This window comes from Pieris rapae, chromosome 5 (assembly GCF_905147795.1).
Source record: "Pieris rapae chromosome 5, ilPieRapa1.1, whole genome shotgun sequence".
NCBI classification, from domain to species: domain Eukaryota; kingdom Metazoa; phylum Arthropoda; class Insecta; order Lepidoptera; family Pieridae; genus Pieris; species Pieris rapae.
In genome coordinates, this window is record NC_059513.1 from 8,566,293 (window position 1) to 8,580,728 (window position 14,436).

The 14,436-nt window shown below is 35.9% G+C and overlaps 2 protein-coding genes across 2 annotated transcripts; both read left to right on the forward strand.

Moving 5' to 3' along the window:
• Positions 1–2,283: 2,283 nt before the first annotated feature.
• On the forward strand, positions 2,284–8,906 carry LOC111004464 (regulator of nonsense transcripts 1-like). The gene is made up of 10 exons (XM_022275501.2): positions 2,284–2,635; positions 2,719–2,906; positions 3,143–3,343; positions 3,631–3,701; positions 4,079–4,146; positions 4,323–4,438; positions 4,565–4,774; positions 5,038–5,208; positions 5,602–5,761; positions 6,169–8,906. Exons 1-10 carry the CDS (start codon positions 2,456–2,458, stop codon positions 7,915–7,917), a joined length of 3,114 nt encoding a protein of 1,037 aa, XP_022131193.2. The 5' UTR covers positions 2,284–2,455; the 3' UTR covers positions 7,918–8,906.
• A 694-nt stretch (positions 8,907–9,600) lies between these two features.
• On the forward strand, positions 9,601–11,929 carry LOC111004451 (4-coumarate--CoA ligase 1). Its single transcript, XM_022275485.2, has 8 exons — positions 9,601–9,736; positions 9,812–9,937; positions 10,004–10,214; positions 10,282–10,754; positions 10,825–11,002; positions 11,076–11,297; positions 11,381–11,610; positions 11,699–11,929. Exons 1-8 carry the CDS (start codon positions 9,719–9,721, stop codon positions 11,858–11,860), a joined length of 1,620 nt encoding a protein of 539 aa, XP_022131177.2. The 5' UTR covers positions 9,601–9,718; the 3' UTR covers positions 11,861–11,929.
• Positions 11,930–14,436: the final 2,507 nt, after the last annotated feature.

Consider the following 14,436-nt stretch of genomic DNA (forward strand, 5'->3'; position numbering starts at 1 on the left):
CATACTAAGTCAAATTTATCATTGCATTCTATTAGCCCCCCTTTCCGAAGAACGCGTTTTGGTCAAAGCTAACCGATTGAGCATTCTAATTAAAAAGCTAGGTCTGGAAATCTATAATTCACGCTTTAAGATCGAGTTCTTGTAATTTTAACTGTTTCGTTAAATTTTTGTAGTATATTTTCGTGTATCTATATATACCTATACCTAGAAGTGCTTGTCACATAACAAAATATTTTGTGTTTTTTTTACCAATGTATGAGTGTACCGAGCGTTGGAAAGCTTCTATCAATAAAATAAAATAAAAAAATATTATGCATAACTTCCCACATAGTAAGGAATTATTAACATTCTATCGATGTAATGGAGCTCTATTATCAAGTGAAACCTAGCATACAATTGTTACGCCTAATAGATTCAGAGGAGCAAAATCGTCTTGGAATAAAATATTTTCTAATGAAGTGGTGCAATTTCGTTTTATGAGTTAGTAGTATAATTTTATTTATGTACTTGAATAAGTTAACATAAAATAGTGATATCAACATAATAGGGGTTCGAGGGTACATGCTAAATGATCTGTGTTCAAGTACCGTTCTGTAATTTATCTCCTCACCACCAACTCCACTCCCAGTCTACCCGCGGGGAACCCTGTAATCTATTATACAGTTTCCGGTCACCAGCCCCTTTGAAGATGGTGGTCGACAAGAAACTAGGACGTAGCGGTCCACACACACAAAGTCACTTCATCATAAAGGGCTTTGGCCCCAGGGCGTTCTTCATTACATTAATACTTTTCTGCAGCGCAGAAGGCAAAGAAATCACTGCATATTTTACCGAAAGGTACTATGTTGAGTCCAGGTCACAAGGTGTGAAATATGCTCCTGGTTTCACTGGAGCGACTCATCGGATTCAGTGTTCACAGCACACTACTGATGATAAGAGCACACCGTCTCAACCTGCACAAGCTGCATCTAAAAACCATAGCATCGTTCAATCAAAGATTAGGATTGGAATATGGAATGTCAGGAGCATACTTGAACCGAGAATGAGAATGACACCATAGGAAAATAACAGTCTCACCACCAACTTGAGGAAGGTGTTCTCTCTTGGATTTACCAAAACACGAAAAAAGTTCAGGCTTCTCTATTATTCGATCAAGTATATCCTCGGCTAAAGATGAAATTAATACAAAACCTTGTCGACTAAATCTCGTCGTCGTATGCACCAACATCTAAATTAACAAATACAAAGTCTTAGAAAAAGGCCCCGGGGGTAAAAAGAGATCATACTTCTGTTGGGTGACTTGAATTCGAAGGTTGGATCGATAACACAAGATGAACATCTATGAGTGATTGTTGGTAGGTACGGACGAGGAGAAACAAGAGACAGGTGAGACATAGCTGCAATTATCCGCTTAAAACTTCCTGATTATCATGAATACAAGTTTTCACCATCCACGTTGCCTGTATACTTGGTTAATGAACGGACTAAGAACCGGAAACATGATATTGCGATAGCAAGGCGATGGAGGTCCAGTATAAGTAATAGGAAAAATATAACGAAGCTGACTGCTAAGGCTGGCTGATGAACAAACACTGTTTTACAAAATGGGTGACATGTTTTGACCCTGGGCCACAATGCACAAACCGTGCGGGCCATAATATAAAAAAAAAATGGGTGACAGAAAAGCAATTTTAATCCTTAGACTTCCAAATCTAAAAACACCTTCATTAACTACGCTACTTTGCTACGGATATTGCTAGTTATCATTCCGTCCGTATGTACAAACCCAACGGACGATAACAGAAGCCAATTCTTCATCAAGTATCATTTGACGAAGAACAAGAATTGTAAGTCGACTCGCCACGACACACAAATGATATGTAATAAATAGGTACAAAAATTAATATACGATTGATTTATTTTTCTAACATATTTTCCTATCTCAAGAACCTGTATAAGAAGAAGATGTATAACATTATACAAATAACAAGTTTTATTTCCCTATTTTCCTTAAGATTTCAGTAGAAATAAAAAGTAAAACATGCTTTATTGTCTGTGGTGGTCTAACGAGAAACTACCAATAACAAGTCTCTAGTTTATTGTATCAACGGAAAACCAAAGAGAATTAAACATATTCTCATAAGTCTATCTGTGGTTATTGTTTTTTGAAATGTTATTGGCTTATATAATGGAATGTTTAATTTTGATTGGGTAGAAGAAATAACCAACATTAAGGGAACCAATAGTCAATAATTCTACCCATAGGTCAGAGACAAAACAGAAAAAAAACTTTAGACTATGCTACGTGCTAACATGGCGAAAATTCTTGATCATCAACATCACCAAAAGTAGGAAATCGTGAACAGTTTGTTATGGGATTTTCCTCAGCTTTAGCAACTTTTATCCTTTTCGAAAAAATTATTTCCTACGTTTATCTTAATTACTTTTTAACAAAATGAGCGTTGATGCGTATGGACCTAGCTCACAAACGCTCACGTTTTTGGATACCGAAGAAACGGATCTTATTGGTGCTGATACTCAAGGGTCTGAATTCGAGTTCACAGATTTTACTTTACCATCCCAAAGTCAAACGCAAGCATCTCAACATGACCATGGCCTGCCCTCTGCCAATCAGGTAAACTTTTTTCTATTTACATAACCTAATTATAACTTGTGTAATCCCCATTAAAAACTAAACGGTTTGTGGTTAAATTTTAGGTTAATGGATTGGAGAGATCGGACATTAATTCAAAATTGGCAAGTGTAACCAATGCGATTGCTGAATTGCAATTTGAGGAAGATGATGAAGCTCTGTATAGTAGCAAGGAATTGCCTGATCATGCTTGCAAATACTGTGGGATACATGACCCATCTACTGTGGTAATGTGCAACATTTGCAACAAATGGTGAGTTGAAATAAATAGTCTGACAAGTCTGACATATGTATGAATCATCCATTACATGTTTACATCAAAAGTTTGTACATTGTGACATTTGTACAATAACAATAATCCTATGCCAATAGTTTGTTAAATACCTCAGTAGGTAAAATGCAATGAAATAATAATAATTTGCTGTAGCTTGCTGTTTAATGTTTGGTAAACTATCATAAAACAAACATACCATTAATTAAACTTTTTAGGTTTTGCAATGGCCGTGGAAATACATCTGGGTCCCATATAATTAATCATCTGGTGAGAGCTAAGCATAAGGAAGCAGCATTACACCGTGATGGACCTCTTGGAGAAACCCTACTTGAGTGTTACTCTTGTGGAGCAAGGAATGTCTTTGTTTTAGGATTTATTCCTGCTAAAGCCGATTCAGTTGTTGTTTTGCTATGCAGGTAAGGAAGGAAAATAATTGGAGTAAATGAATAAGGGCAAATAGCAAATTTATTTTATTAATATTTAAAGAAAACATGGGTTCACTAATCATAATCGTATCAGATAATAATATGATATAGCTTTTGTTACTACAAATAATGTTATCATTTTATAAATAAAAAAAACAATTCTGAAGCTTTTATTTGCATAAGTCACATGATGAAAAAATTCTTTTACTAGATCAATCTAATCACAAACTAAAAAATAATTTTTGTATTTAAAATATTATTATTAAGTATTTTTTCAGGCAACCATGTGCCGCTCAAAGCTCCTTGAAAGATATGAACTGGGATCAAGAACAGTGGAAGCCTTTGATTTGTAAGTACATTCTGCCAATAATAAATGAAATGAACTAATAATACATCAATTACTTATTAATTTATAATCACATAGTTATCTGCTAGAGTTAATTTTTTAAATAAATAAACCTTAGTTGTCTAATTATTGTCTATTAATTTCTGTAATTTCAATAATTACTGTAAACAAATATTTTCTCTTAGTTACTGAATGTAACAGTTTTGTGAGTGAGAGGTAAAAGTAGATAAAAACAAACGGTATAAACCATGTACCATGTTATGTAACCATTTAACAGTTATAATGGTAAGTCATCGTTTATTCTTAGAACTTTGAATAAGGTCAAATATTGATGTTTATTAAAATAATACATATCTAAATATATATTTATTACATTACAGCGGATAGAGCATTTCTGTCATGGCTAGTCAAGGTACCATCTGAAGCTGAACAGATGAGGGCACGTCAGGTAGATTGTTTTAATTGTTATAACAATAATATTTCTTTTTCAAAGTTGATGTCTTTTAAACTTAATATTTGATATTTTCGCAATACATATAATTTATGAAAAAAAATGTTTAAACCATTGTCTACTTTGAGATCTAAACTATAAAATAAAATGAAAACTTTTATGACTTTTTCAAGGTGACACCTCAACAAATAGGGCGCTTAGAAGAGCTTTGGCGCGACAATGTCGATGCAACATTCCAGGACTTGGAGAAACCTGGTGTAGATGAGGAGCCACATCAAGTTTTGTTAAGGTATATTTTTCCTGTTATTTTTAATTTAAAATTTTAATATTCTTGGTATGTTTGGAGTTGTACGAATGTAGTGTTTACGATTTACATAACAATCTTACTCATTTAATTTTTAACTTTTATTCTTAGATATGAAGATGGCTACCAATACCAAAACATTTTTGGCCCACTTGTTAAACTTGAGGCGGATTACGACAAGCGTCTTAAGGAATCGCAGACCCAAGAAGGTATTGAAGTCCGTTGGGATGTGGGACTTAATAAAAAGACCATTGCCTACTTCACACTGGCAAAAACTGATAGTGACATGAAACTCATGCATGGAGATGAGTTAAGATTAAGGTAATTTATGCTGTTTACATTATTCATTGAAACTTCGCCATCACAATACACAGATATAAGTTCATGAGTGTACATTATGTTACCTACATGAATAAATGATTTTTGTTTTGAATATCAGCAAAAAATGAATAACTATCAATCATTAGTATTGTATGCCTTCAAATGCCTGCTAGGATAAATGTAATAAATGCTAAGATATCGCATTTTGTTTGTTTATTGTAGGATTTATATATGCGAAGTTGACTTTTCTCCTGTCGTTATAGATATGTTGGCGAGTTGCACAAGGCGTGGTCCGGCGTGGGTCACGTGATCAAGGTGCCTGATAACTACGGCGATGACGTGGGTCTAGAACTAAAGAGCGGCGCCGGCGCACCACTGGATTGTACTTCCAACTTTGTCGTAGACTTCATTTGGAAGAGTACTTCTTTTGATCGGTAAACATGTGTCCATAGTTTTAGTATTTGTAGTTATCTCAAAAATATTTTTTTTATGTTTACGATTTTTTTAGAATTTGGATGTGACTTACTCACTGTAATATTGTTTTTATACCTTACCTTAACAATATTAATAATAATAACACATATATTTATTTGTATATATTATATATATATAAAATGTAAAAAATATTCTATGCTCACTGCGGACTGTCTTGCGGACTTATTGTCATATAAACACATTCCCAGTGTTACCATAATATGTACAGCTTGTTAATTATAATAAAATACGAAATCCTTGAAAAACTTTCTATGTGTCTAACATATCAATAAATATTGTGAAAGATATAATACTCATGAAACTATTATTAATGTTAATATATTTTATTATAGAATGCAATTAGCACTGCGGAAATTCGCAGTCGACGAGTCCTCGGTCTCGGGATACATATACAGACGACTTTTGGGACATGAGGTGGAAGAAGTATTGTTCCGAGTGCATCTGCCCAAACACTTCAGCGCCCCTAACTTGCCTGATCTAAACCGATCTCAGGTAAATATATACAATTTATTTATTAGAGTCTGTGTAAAAATAACTGATACTGTTATGTAATTACATTAATGCAAATCAATTATATTTTTTTTTGACTACCAAGATATAGTCTTCTGTCAAACTATACAATACATATTTTTTATAGAACAGGGGGCAAACGGGCAGGAGGCTCACCTAATGTAAAGTGATACCGCCGCCCATGGATATAATATGTTAATATTATATTGTTTATAAAATACCACAACTGTTGTCTTTCCATCCAGACTATGAATAAAAAATTTACTTTTATTATTTACTTAATATTTGTTTATATCACTTATAAAATATTATATTTGTTTATTTGCTTACACCATGCATAAATGAATTGTGATAAAAGTCTACAATCATTATTTATTGATGATTTTCAGGTATATGCTGTTAAGCACGCCCTGCAACGTCCACTTTCCTTGATCCAAGGTCCACCTGGAACTGGAAAAACTGTGACTTCAGCCACGATTGTTTATCAACTTGTGAGGCAGAACGGTGGTCCGGTACTCGTCTGCGCACCTTCGAACACTGCGGTAGACCAACTGACGGAGAAAATTCATAGAACAGGACTCAAAGTAGTAAGGCTGTGCGCCAAGTCCCGTGAAGCTATGGAGTCTTCCGTCTCTTTTCTGGCCCTGCACGAACAGGCAAGAGTTTTAGGGTCAGCCGATAGTGAGCTTCGAAAACTTACAAGATTGAAGGAGGAAGCTGGTGAATTATCCGCAGCCGATGAACGCAGATACCGTGCATTACGTCGCGCCGCTGAAAGAAGACTCTTGGATGCTGCTGACGTTGTCTGCACCACTTGTGTCGGAGCTGGAGATCCTAGGGTGGCGAGAATGCGCTTCCAGTCTATTCTTATTGATGAAGGCATGCAGTCTACTGAGCCTGAGTGTATGGTACCGGTTGTGCTCGGAGCTAGACAGCTGATCCTCGTCGGAGATCATTGCCAGTTAGGCCCAGTTGTGATGTGCAAGAAGGCGGCCAAGGCAGGACTAAGCCAGAGCTTGTTCGAGCGTCTCGTTGTCCTCGGCATCAGGCCATTCCGCCTCGAAGTTCAATACCGTATGCACCCGGAGCTATCGCGTTTCCCGTCAGATTTCTTCTATGAAGGTTCCCTGCAAAATGGAGTTAGTGCGGAAGAAAGACGCCTACACAAAATCGATTTCCCGTGGCCGAGACCGGATCGCCCCATGTTCTTTTATGTGACACAAGGACAAGAAGAAATCGCAGGGTCGGGAACATCTTATCTGAATCGTACAGAGGCCGCTAATGTTGAGAAACTTACGACCCGCTTTTTGAAGGCTGGTGTGAGACCAGAACAGATCGGTATCATCACGCCATATGAGGGACAAAGATCTTACCTGGTACAGCACATGCAATACCAGGGAAGCTTACACGCGAAGCTTTATCAAGAGATTGAAGTGGCAAGCGTGGACGCGTTCCAAGGTCGTGAGAAGGACATCATTATAATGTCTTGTGTCCGCTCCAATGAACATCAGGGAATTGGATTTTTAAGCGATCCGCGCCGTTTAAACGTCGCCCTGACTCGAGCCAAGTACGGTTTGATTGTTGTCGGCAACCCTAAAGTTTTAAGCAAGCAGCCACTATGGAATCATCTCCTGGCATTTTACAAAGAACGTCGCGTGCTTACCGAAGGACCGCTTTCCAACCTAAAAGAGTCCGCAATACAGTTCGCCAAGCCGAAAAAACTGGTGAACGCTCAGAATCCCGGATCGCACTTTATGTCGACGTCCATGTTTGACGCCCGCGAGGCTATGGTCCCCGGATCCATCTACGACAGAGCGAGACCATTGAGAGATCCGTTAGCGTACGTTGGGCCTGAGCGAGCGGCGATGTTGCACGCGCCCGTGCCGCCGGCCGCCTTCTCCGCCCATCGAGGCCTCCAACGCCCGCCGATGAACATGAACCAACGAAGCAGGAAGCGTCCGCCCCGATTATCGCAGGAACCGTTGTCCCAGCAAGCGCCGCTTTCGTTGTCCCAGGGAGCGTCCCAGCCGGACTTCAGTCAGGAATCCCTCGCGCCGGACTGTCCGTCCCAACCGGACGGCCTCCTGTCCCAGGACTCCACATACCAGGGCGGGTTCCGCGCGCGAAGCCAGTACTGATAGCAGCCGGACGCCGCGGCACCGACCGACAAGCTCCCGACGGGACACGGCACCGACAGACGCCGACGCGATCACCGACGAGACACGGACGAGTGGATGTATCTGCGCAGTGGACCTCACTAGGGCTTCGGACCTTCCGACCGGTGACTCGAGAGGGCGCTATCGGTCGGCACGGTGAGGGCTGCGGGGTCAAGGCGACGTCAGACAGCGGCGGTGGCCGCCGGCAGGTTCCTCGCAGACCTGAGTAACGCTCCTTCGAAATTGTGTCACGGCATCCACGCGTAGTGCATCACAGTACATCTGTGCCGTTTTTACATTTCACACAGGGATAGAATGTACCGATTCGAATCCATTTCCAATATCGTGCGTCGATTTCGCGACCATCGAGCACAGAACGCTTCGATCGAAGCGATCGTGTACCACAGATCTTTCGGTACGAGAAACATTCGTTCACCGTTCAGTAGTGTTTCATTTTTTTTACACAAAATCAATTAGCCGGTTAGCATTTTAAGGGCATGTGGTTTACGTTTTGTTGCTATCGTCCTCATATTAATTATTGACGCGACGTTTATGAATTGTTAAGTCAAATCTATTAGACAATATATCAGCAATAATATCATTGTTTTTCCTTCTACAATATGTTGTAATAATATATATATTTAGTTGAATATAATATTCTACATTAACATTACATCGCACTATTATTAATTTTTCTTATTTTTATTTTATGTATGTAGGTCTTTCGTTACGTCTTTCGAGAATTGTATGCTTCTTTTTAAAATTAAAAAGATTTATTATGTTATAATAATAGATGATTAAAAGCATTCATTATATTATTTGGCTCTTTTGTGTATGTATTAAACATTCAATGAAATATTGAATTATATGTCAAATCTCTTGTTGGTACAAAAATATCTTTCTCTTGATTATTTATTATGAAATTTCATTTATATTGTGAGGGAAAATCAATAAAGATTCTATCAGCATAAGCAATCTTTTTTTAATACTAGTATATAAGCAAACTAATAGAAATATATTACTAATTAAGCTAATAATAAACTTTACTACAAAAACATAATAGATACATAATACGGTGATAAGCTAATTAGCTCATTGATACCGTCGTTCATGTATTGGGCGTCGAATAAAAATCTACCACGTTACAAAGTCAATATTTTACAAGATACATTACTTAATAATGTAGCCTAATCACTTATCATATCGCGTTACAGGTGCCTTACTTATTGCATAAGGGCGAGTAAAAATGATATGCCCTTACGGCACCCGGGAACCATAAGGGCGTATAATTTGTTTTTTTCATTTCTGTACATTTCTGACGAAAATACATCGATTACTGAAAAAAAAAATTTTATACGCCCCTAGGCTCCCCCTTCCTACCTCGGATGCCATGAGGGCGTATAATAAAAAGTCGAAAATTTTTTTTTCAGATTCGTTTCAGATAAAAATGAGTTGATTCCCAAAAAAATAATTTTTTAAATGCCCATATGGCTCCCGGGACCCAGCTCGGATGCATACATCAGTAATGTTAGCTTCTAATGCTCTGAAAATACCTATAAACAATTTCACGATGACTGACTAAGTTGCTTGAGTCTTATGTGGAATGGTCTGATTGGTCGGTTTCTAATGAAAATTACTTTAAGGTATGTATGTAGTTAAAAATTAGTGGTGATTAACAAAGAGTTAAATGCTTGTAAGTTGACGTGTTATTAACAAATAGCCGTAGCTTCACCAACAACTAAGTGGTTATTGAGCAGTTGTCCAGCATTTCCAACGCACAATAATGGCTCTAAATTACCAAGTAGGTAGTAAGTATTTGAAAACGTTCGAATAATATAGTGATTTACATAACTTACGATTAAAATTTACTGGATAGGATTCGCAACCAGTCTATCAAAACGGAATCTGGAAAGGCGTTAGAGATGACATGCCGGAAGGATACTTCAAACTTGGAGAACGTATTCTTAACCAATTCAAGCAAAATCCGGATTTCGTAGGACAGGTATAAGATTTATTAACATTACATAATTTTGAATATAATTTCGAATCCTAACTCGATTGATGACAGATTGATAGTCTTACTGGAAAAGAAGATACGTACAAGAGTATGGGTGATAGAAGTATCAGATGCGCATTATGGCTAATCAACCAGGGAATCCGCCAAGGAGATATAGTTGGATTGTGCTCAAAGAATCAGCTGGACTGTTGCATACCATTGTTCGCTTCTCTGTACCTCGGTACTATTTGCAGTCCTTTGTCACACAAATACATGGATGAAGGTAACCATAAAGCATCTTTAGACCTACAATTATATGATTCTTCACTAAAATTTATTTGATTCAACAGAACTCGTGAGGTATTACATAGACACACGACAGCCTAAGGTGATGTTTATCGATCAAAACAATGCAGACATGGTAGTCGAAACGGCTAAAAAAATTGGTTATTCTATGCCGATCATCGTTCTTGGGCGAAAGGGTGGTCTGTTGTCTTTTGCAGACATTTTGAGAGCTCAAAATGATGAAGAAGTCGATAAATTCAAATGCACAGATGTTAAACCCCAAGATCCAGCCATAATCATCAACACATCCGGAACTACAAATCTTCCAAAGGGAGTTCTTCACTCTTACGGTTCTTACGCCAACATGTTGAAGTACTTTAAAAACGATGAGGAACCTTCAACTGTAATCGGATTTTATGGAATCAACGCGATCGCTGGAATTAGGACAGTCATTAGATCAGTAATATTCAAAGCTACCATGGTTGTCGCTGAAAATCTGAGTGGAACAGAGAGTTTGGAATTAATCGAAAAGTATAAGGTCAGTATCAATTTAAAAAAAGTCGTGAAATTTTTTAGGATGAAATACTGACAAAATATAACTATTCCAGGTTACTCGGCTGTGGATGTCAATATATTTCACTTTCAGATTGATGAAGACTCCAGATATATTGAAGTACAATATTTCGTCAGTTGAAATGGTGGCTTACGGCGGAGGAAAAAGTGACGAAGAAGCGATCAAATTTTTGCAAAAATTGTTCTACAATGCAGATCTTTATTGTCATTACGGTGGATACTTAATTACTTATACTATTTTATTTATTTTTTAAACCTGTTATTGTTAAATTACTTACTACTACAGGTGGAACTGAATTTGGAGCTGCGCTGACTAATAAAGTTGACTTTTCTAAAGTTACATCAGCTGGAAGAGTAATGGCGAATGTAGAAATAAAAGTAGTTCATCCGAAGGATAATAAAATTTTGGGGCCAAATGAAGAAGGAGAAATCTGCCTACGCACGCCGAAGTTGATGACTCGCTACTGGGACAAACCGAAAGCAACTGCTGATGCTGTTGACTCTGAAGGTAAATTCCTGAACTAAAAAAAATTCAAGAAATTGACTAATAAATAGATTTGCGATTATTTCAAAATAATTTATTGTTTTTAGGGTGGTACCATACCCGAGATCTGGGATACTGTGATACCGACGGTGATTTTTTTTTGGTTGCAAGAAATAACGAATTCATTTCTATCTACTTCAGCAAAACATTGTCTTCAGTAATTGTCGACGTGATAAAAGAAGTTCCGGGAGTGGATGAAGTGGCAGTACTTCCTAAGCTACAACCGGATTACTTTGAAGTTCCTATGGCGTTTGTGACCGTTGCTCATGGAATGCAAGTAAGTGCAAAGGATAATGTTTTATACAACATGTGTTATTTGAAAATATTCACACTTTAGCTCCATTGTTCACTATTCTTTATTTAAGGTCTCAGAAGATGATATCAACAGAGCCGTACAGAAAAAATTACCGGACTATATGAAATTAAGAGGAGGTATCCGATTTTTGAAGACGATGCCTCACTCAGATTCGGGAAAAATAAATAACAGGATACTTCGCGCTATAGTCAAAGCTTCGCTTGAAGAATAACGTAATCTAATAAAATCACAACTTTTATAGCAAACTGTGTAACATTATTTGTCATTCCTTGCAATGATAGAAGGATCCGTTTGTATTTAATAAGATTTATAAACTGTTAATCAATGATTTTTTTAAATATTAGGATTTAATAATTATTTATTAACAGTTAATAAATTACTTCTTAAATACGATTTATTAAATGTTAATAAATATTTGTTAACAGTTAACAAATATATAATATATTTTTTAATAATACAATATAAAAAATTCCTTTCTTTGTAATCCTAGAGTAACTCGAACTAAAAGTCTACTATACGTACCTACGGCTCGCTTATCTGCTAGTTTTAATGGTCCAGTGAATAGGCTATCTCGCTCTTACAACTTTATTACAAACGCTGATGAAAATATTGATGTGTTTTACAACAGTCTACCAACATTCCGTAACTTTGTTTTGCAGGCTCTTAAATCTTAATGTGGTTTAAGTTTTGAATTTTTGTTTGTTTATTACTGTTATTTTATCTTTTTAGTTTTTATTTATATTATTAGTTAATAGATATTAGTATTTGTTTTTGTTTATTTTGTGGCCGTTTCTTTAGTTTTTTTTGATATAGCTTAAGTTCTAATGTAATTGATGTGTATGTGTAAGTGTGTTAAATTTGTGATGTCATATTTCCTTGTATTTTTTAGGCATACACATTGTTTTAGAATGTATATATAAATAAATAAATAAAAAGGAGGGCAAGTGGCGGCCTTATCGCGAGCGATTTCTTCCAGGCAAACACTGTAAGTACAGGAAAATAAAATGTATTAAATTATATAAGGTACGCAAGAAAAAATAAACTAAACTGATACAAGATAGGTACATAAAAAACAAAAAGTAAAAAGTGCACATGAATCATGATCATTTAATTCAAGATCACGTCAGTTAGTAGTTAGTAAGTACGCAAGTTAGGGATATAACGTGGTCAGGTAATGTTTGTACAGCAGAAATAAATTGCAAAAGTAAAAGTAAATTATCAATACTGCCATTCTAATAAGTCCCACAATTTATAAAATTTTACAGCAAACGGTAAAAACAGTTCAATTTTAACGTTGGTTAAATGAGATTCAACTGATGCAAATATTTATTTAAAATTATATAAATTTGATTCTTTCTCTCTAGTTGAGTCACAACAACTGTACACGTGTAATACGATTGTACAATATAACACACATTAATATGTTATACTAGAAACATTTACACATCCAGTAGAAATTGAGCTTAAAATATTTATTATTTTCTGATTTAAGATGAGTAAAATCAACACGTAAGTGGACTATTACAATTGACAAGAAATTGCATGTGTTAAACACATAGATGTTGTTATAATATTTATGATACAATTTAAGTCACTGTAATTCTAATTGTTTTGTTCTTTCGTATATATTATCCACAATAGACAAGGTATTGCAAGCGATTGAGCTTTTCTTTAATGGCCCTAGCTTAGGCCCTGCTTCACATTTTTTCATACTTGGACGAACTGTTCCCTAAGCAAGAGAATTATATAATTAAGATCAATAATCATAATAGCACTTCAAACACTACAAAGTAGCAATTTCAAATCGTAAAAAAATGGCACTTTTCCAAAAGGAAAATATAAGAATTAAGGAATTTAAATAATAATCGTGAGGATGATTTGGATCTGTTAAATTTTATGAAAAATCAAGACGTTCTACCTATAATCGCCATGGAATTAATAACTCGTGTCAAGTTGGTTTCAACCTGCGGTAGAACAAGAGTTTTCAAGTCATACCTATTTATGCAATCATCCATAAAATGACACTATTTTTTCATTGATATCCAGAAGAAACAGGGCCCCGACACAACAAAACCATAGTCATAGGTTTCTAGTCAGTTAATTAAAATAAAACACTGAATTAGGCAGTTACATTTTTATATAGAACATATCAAAATATGTAAAAAATAATAGATTCAATAAAATATAATTCATATAACAGTAATAAATTATTAAGAATAAAATCTAGACTTGTAAGGCTTATATGGTTGCAAAATGTCAAATGCATTCCAAGTGGGACCAAAATTCTCGTAACTTATTTAAAGTTTAATCACAGATAAACAAATCATTTTACCATTTAACCCATCACGACGCATGTGTTTTGTCTACCGTTTTAGTTTGTCACATCCATGTTAAGAATGTAAAAAAAACACGATCGTGCGCATCTCTAGTCTATTGACATCTCTAGTCTCTATCACGATACGCGTTGACACGCGACATTATACATCATCGTCCGTTAGACAAATCACAATCGAACGAAACGTCTCGTGTCTCGCGTCTCTACCGAAGTAAGCAATCTCACCCTAAGTTATTTATGTATTAATTATTATCATTAAAATTAATGCAACCATTTATGCCTTTAAAGTCCCAATTAATAAGTTATAAATGTTTAGCTAAATATAACCTTGGTTAAAATGAGATTTCAAATATGGCTCATAACAGCAGATAAGAGATTCTTTAAAGAAGCCTCAATATAGCACCAAAGCCTAGTTATAAGCCGAGTAAAACCTACAATATTTTTTTAAATAC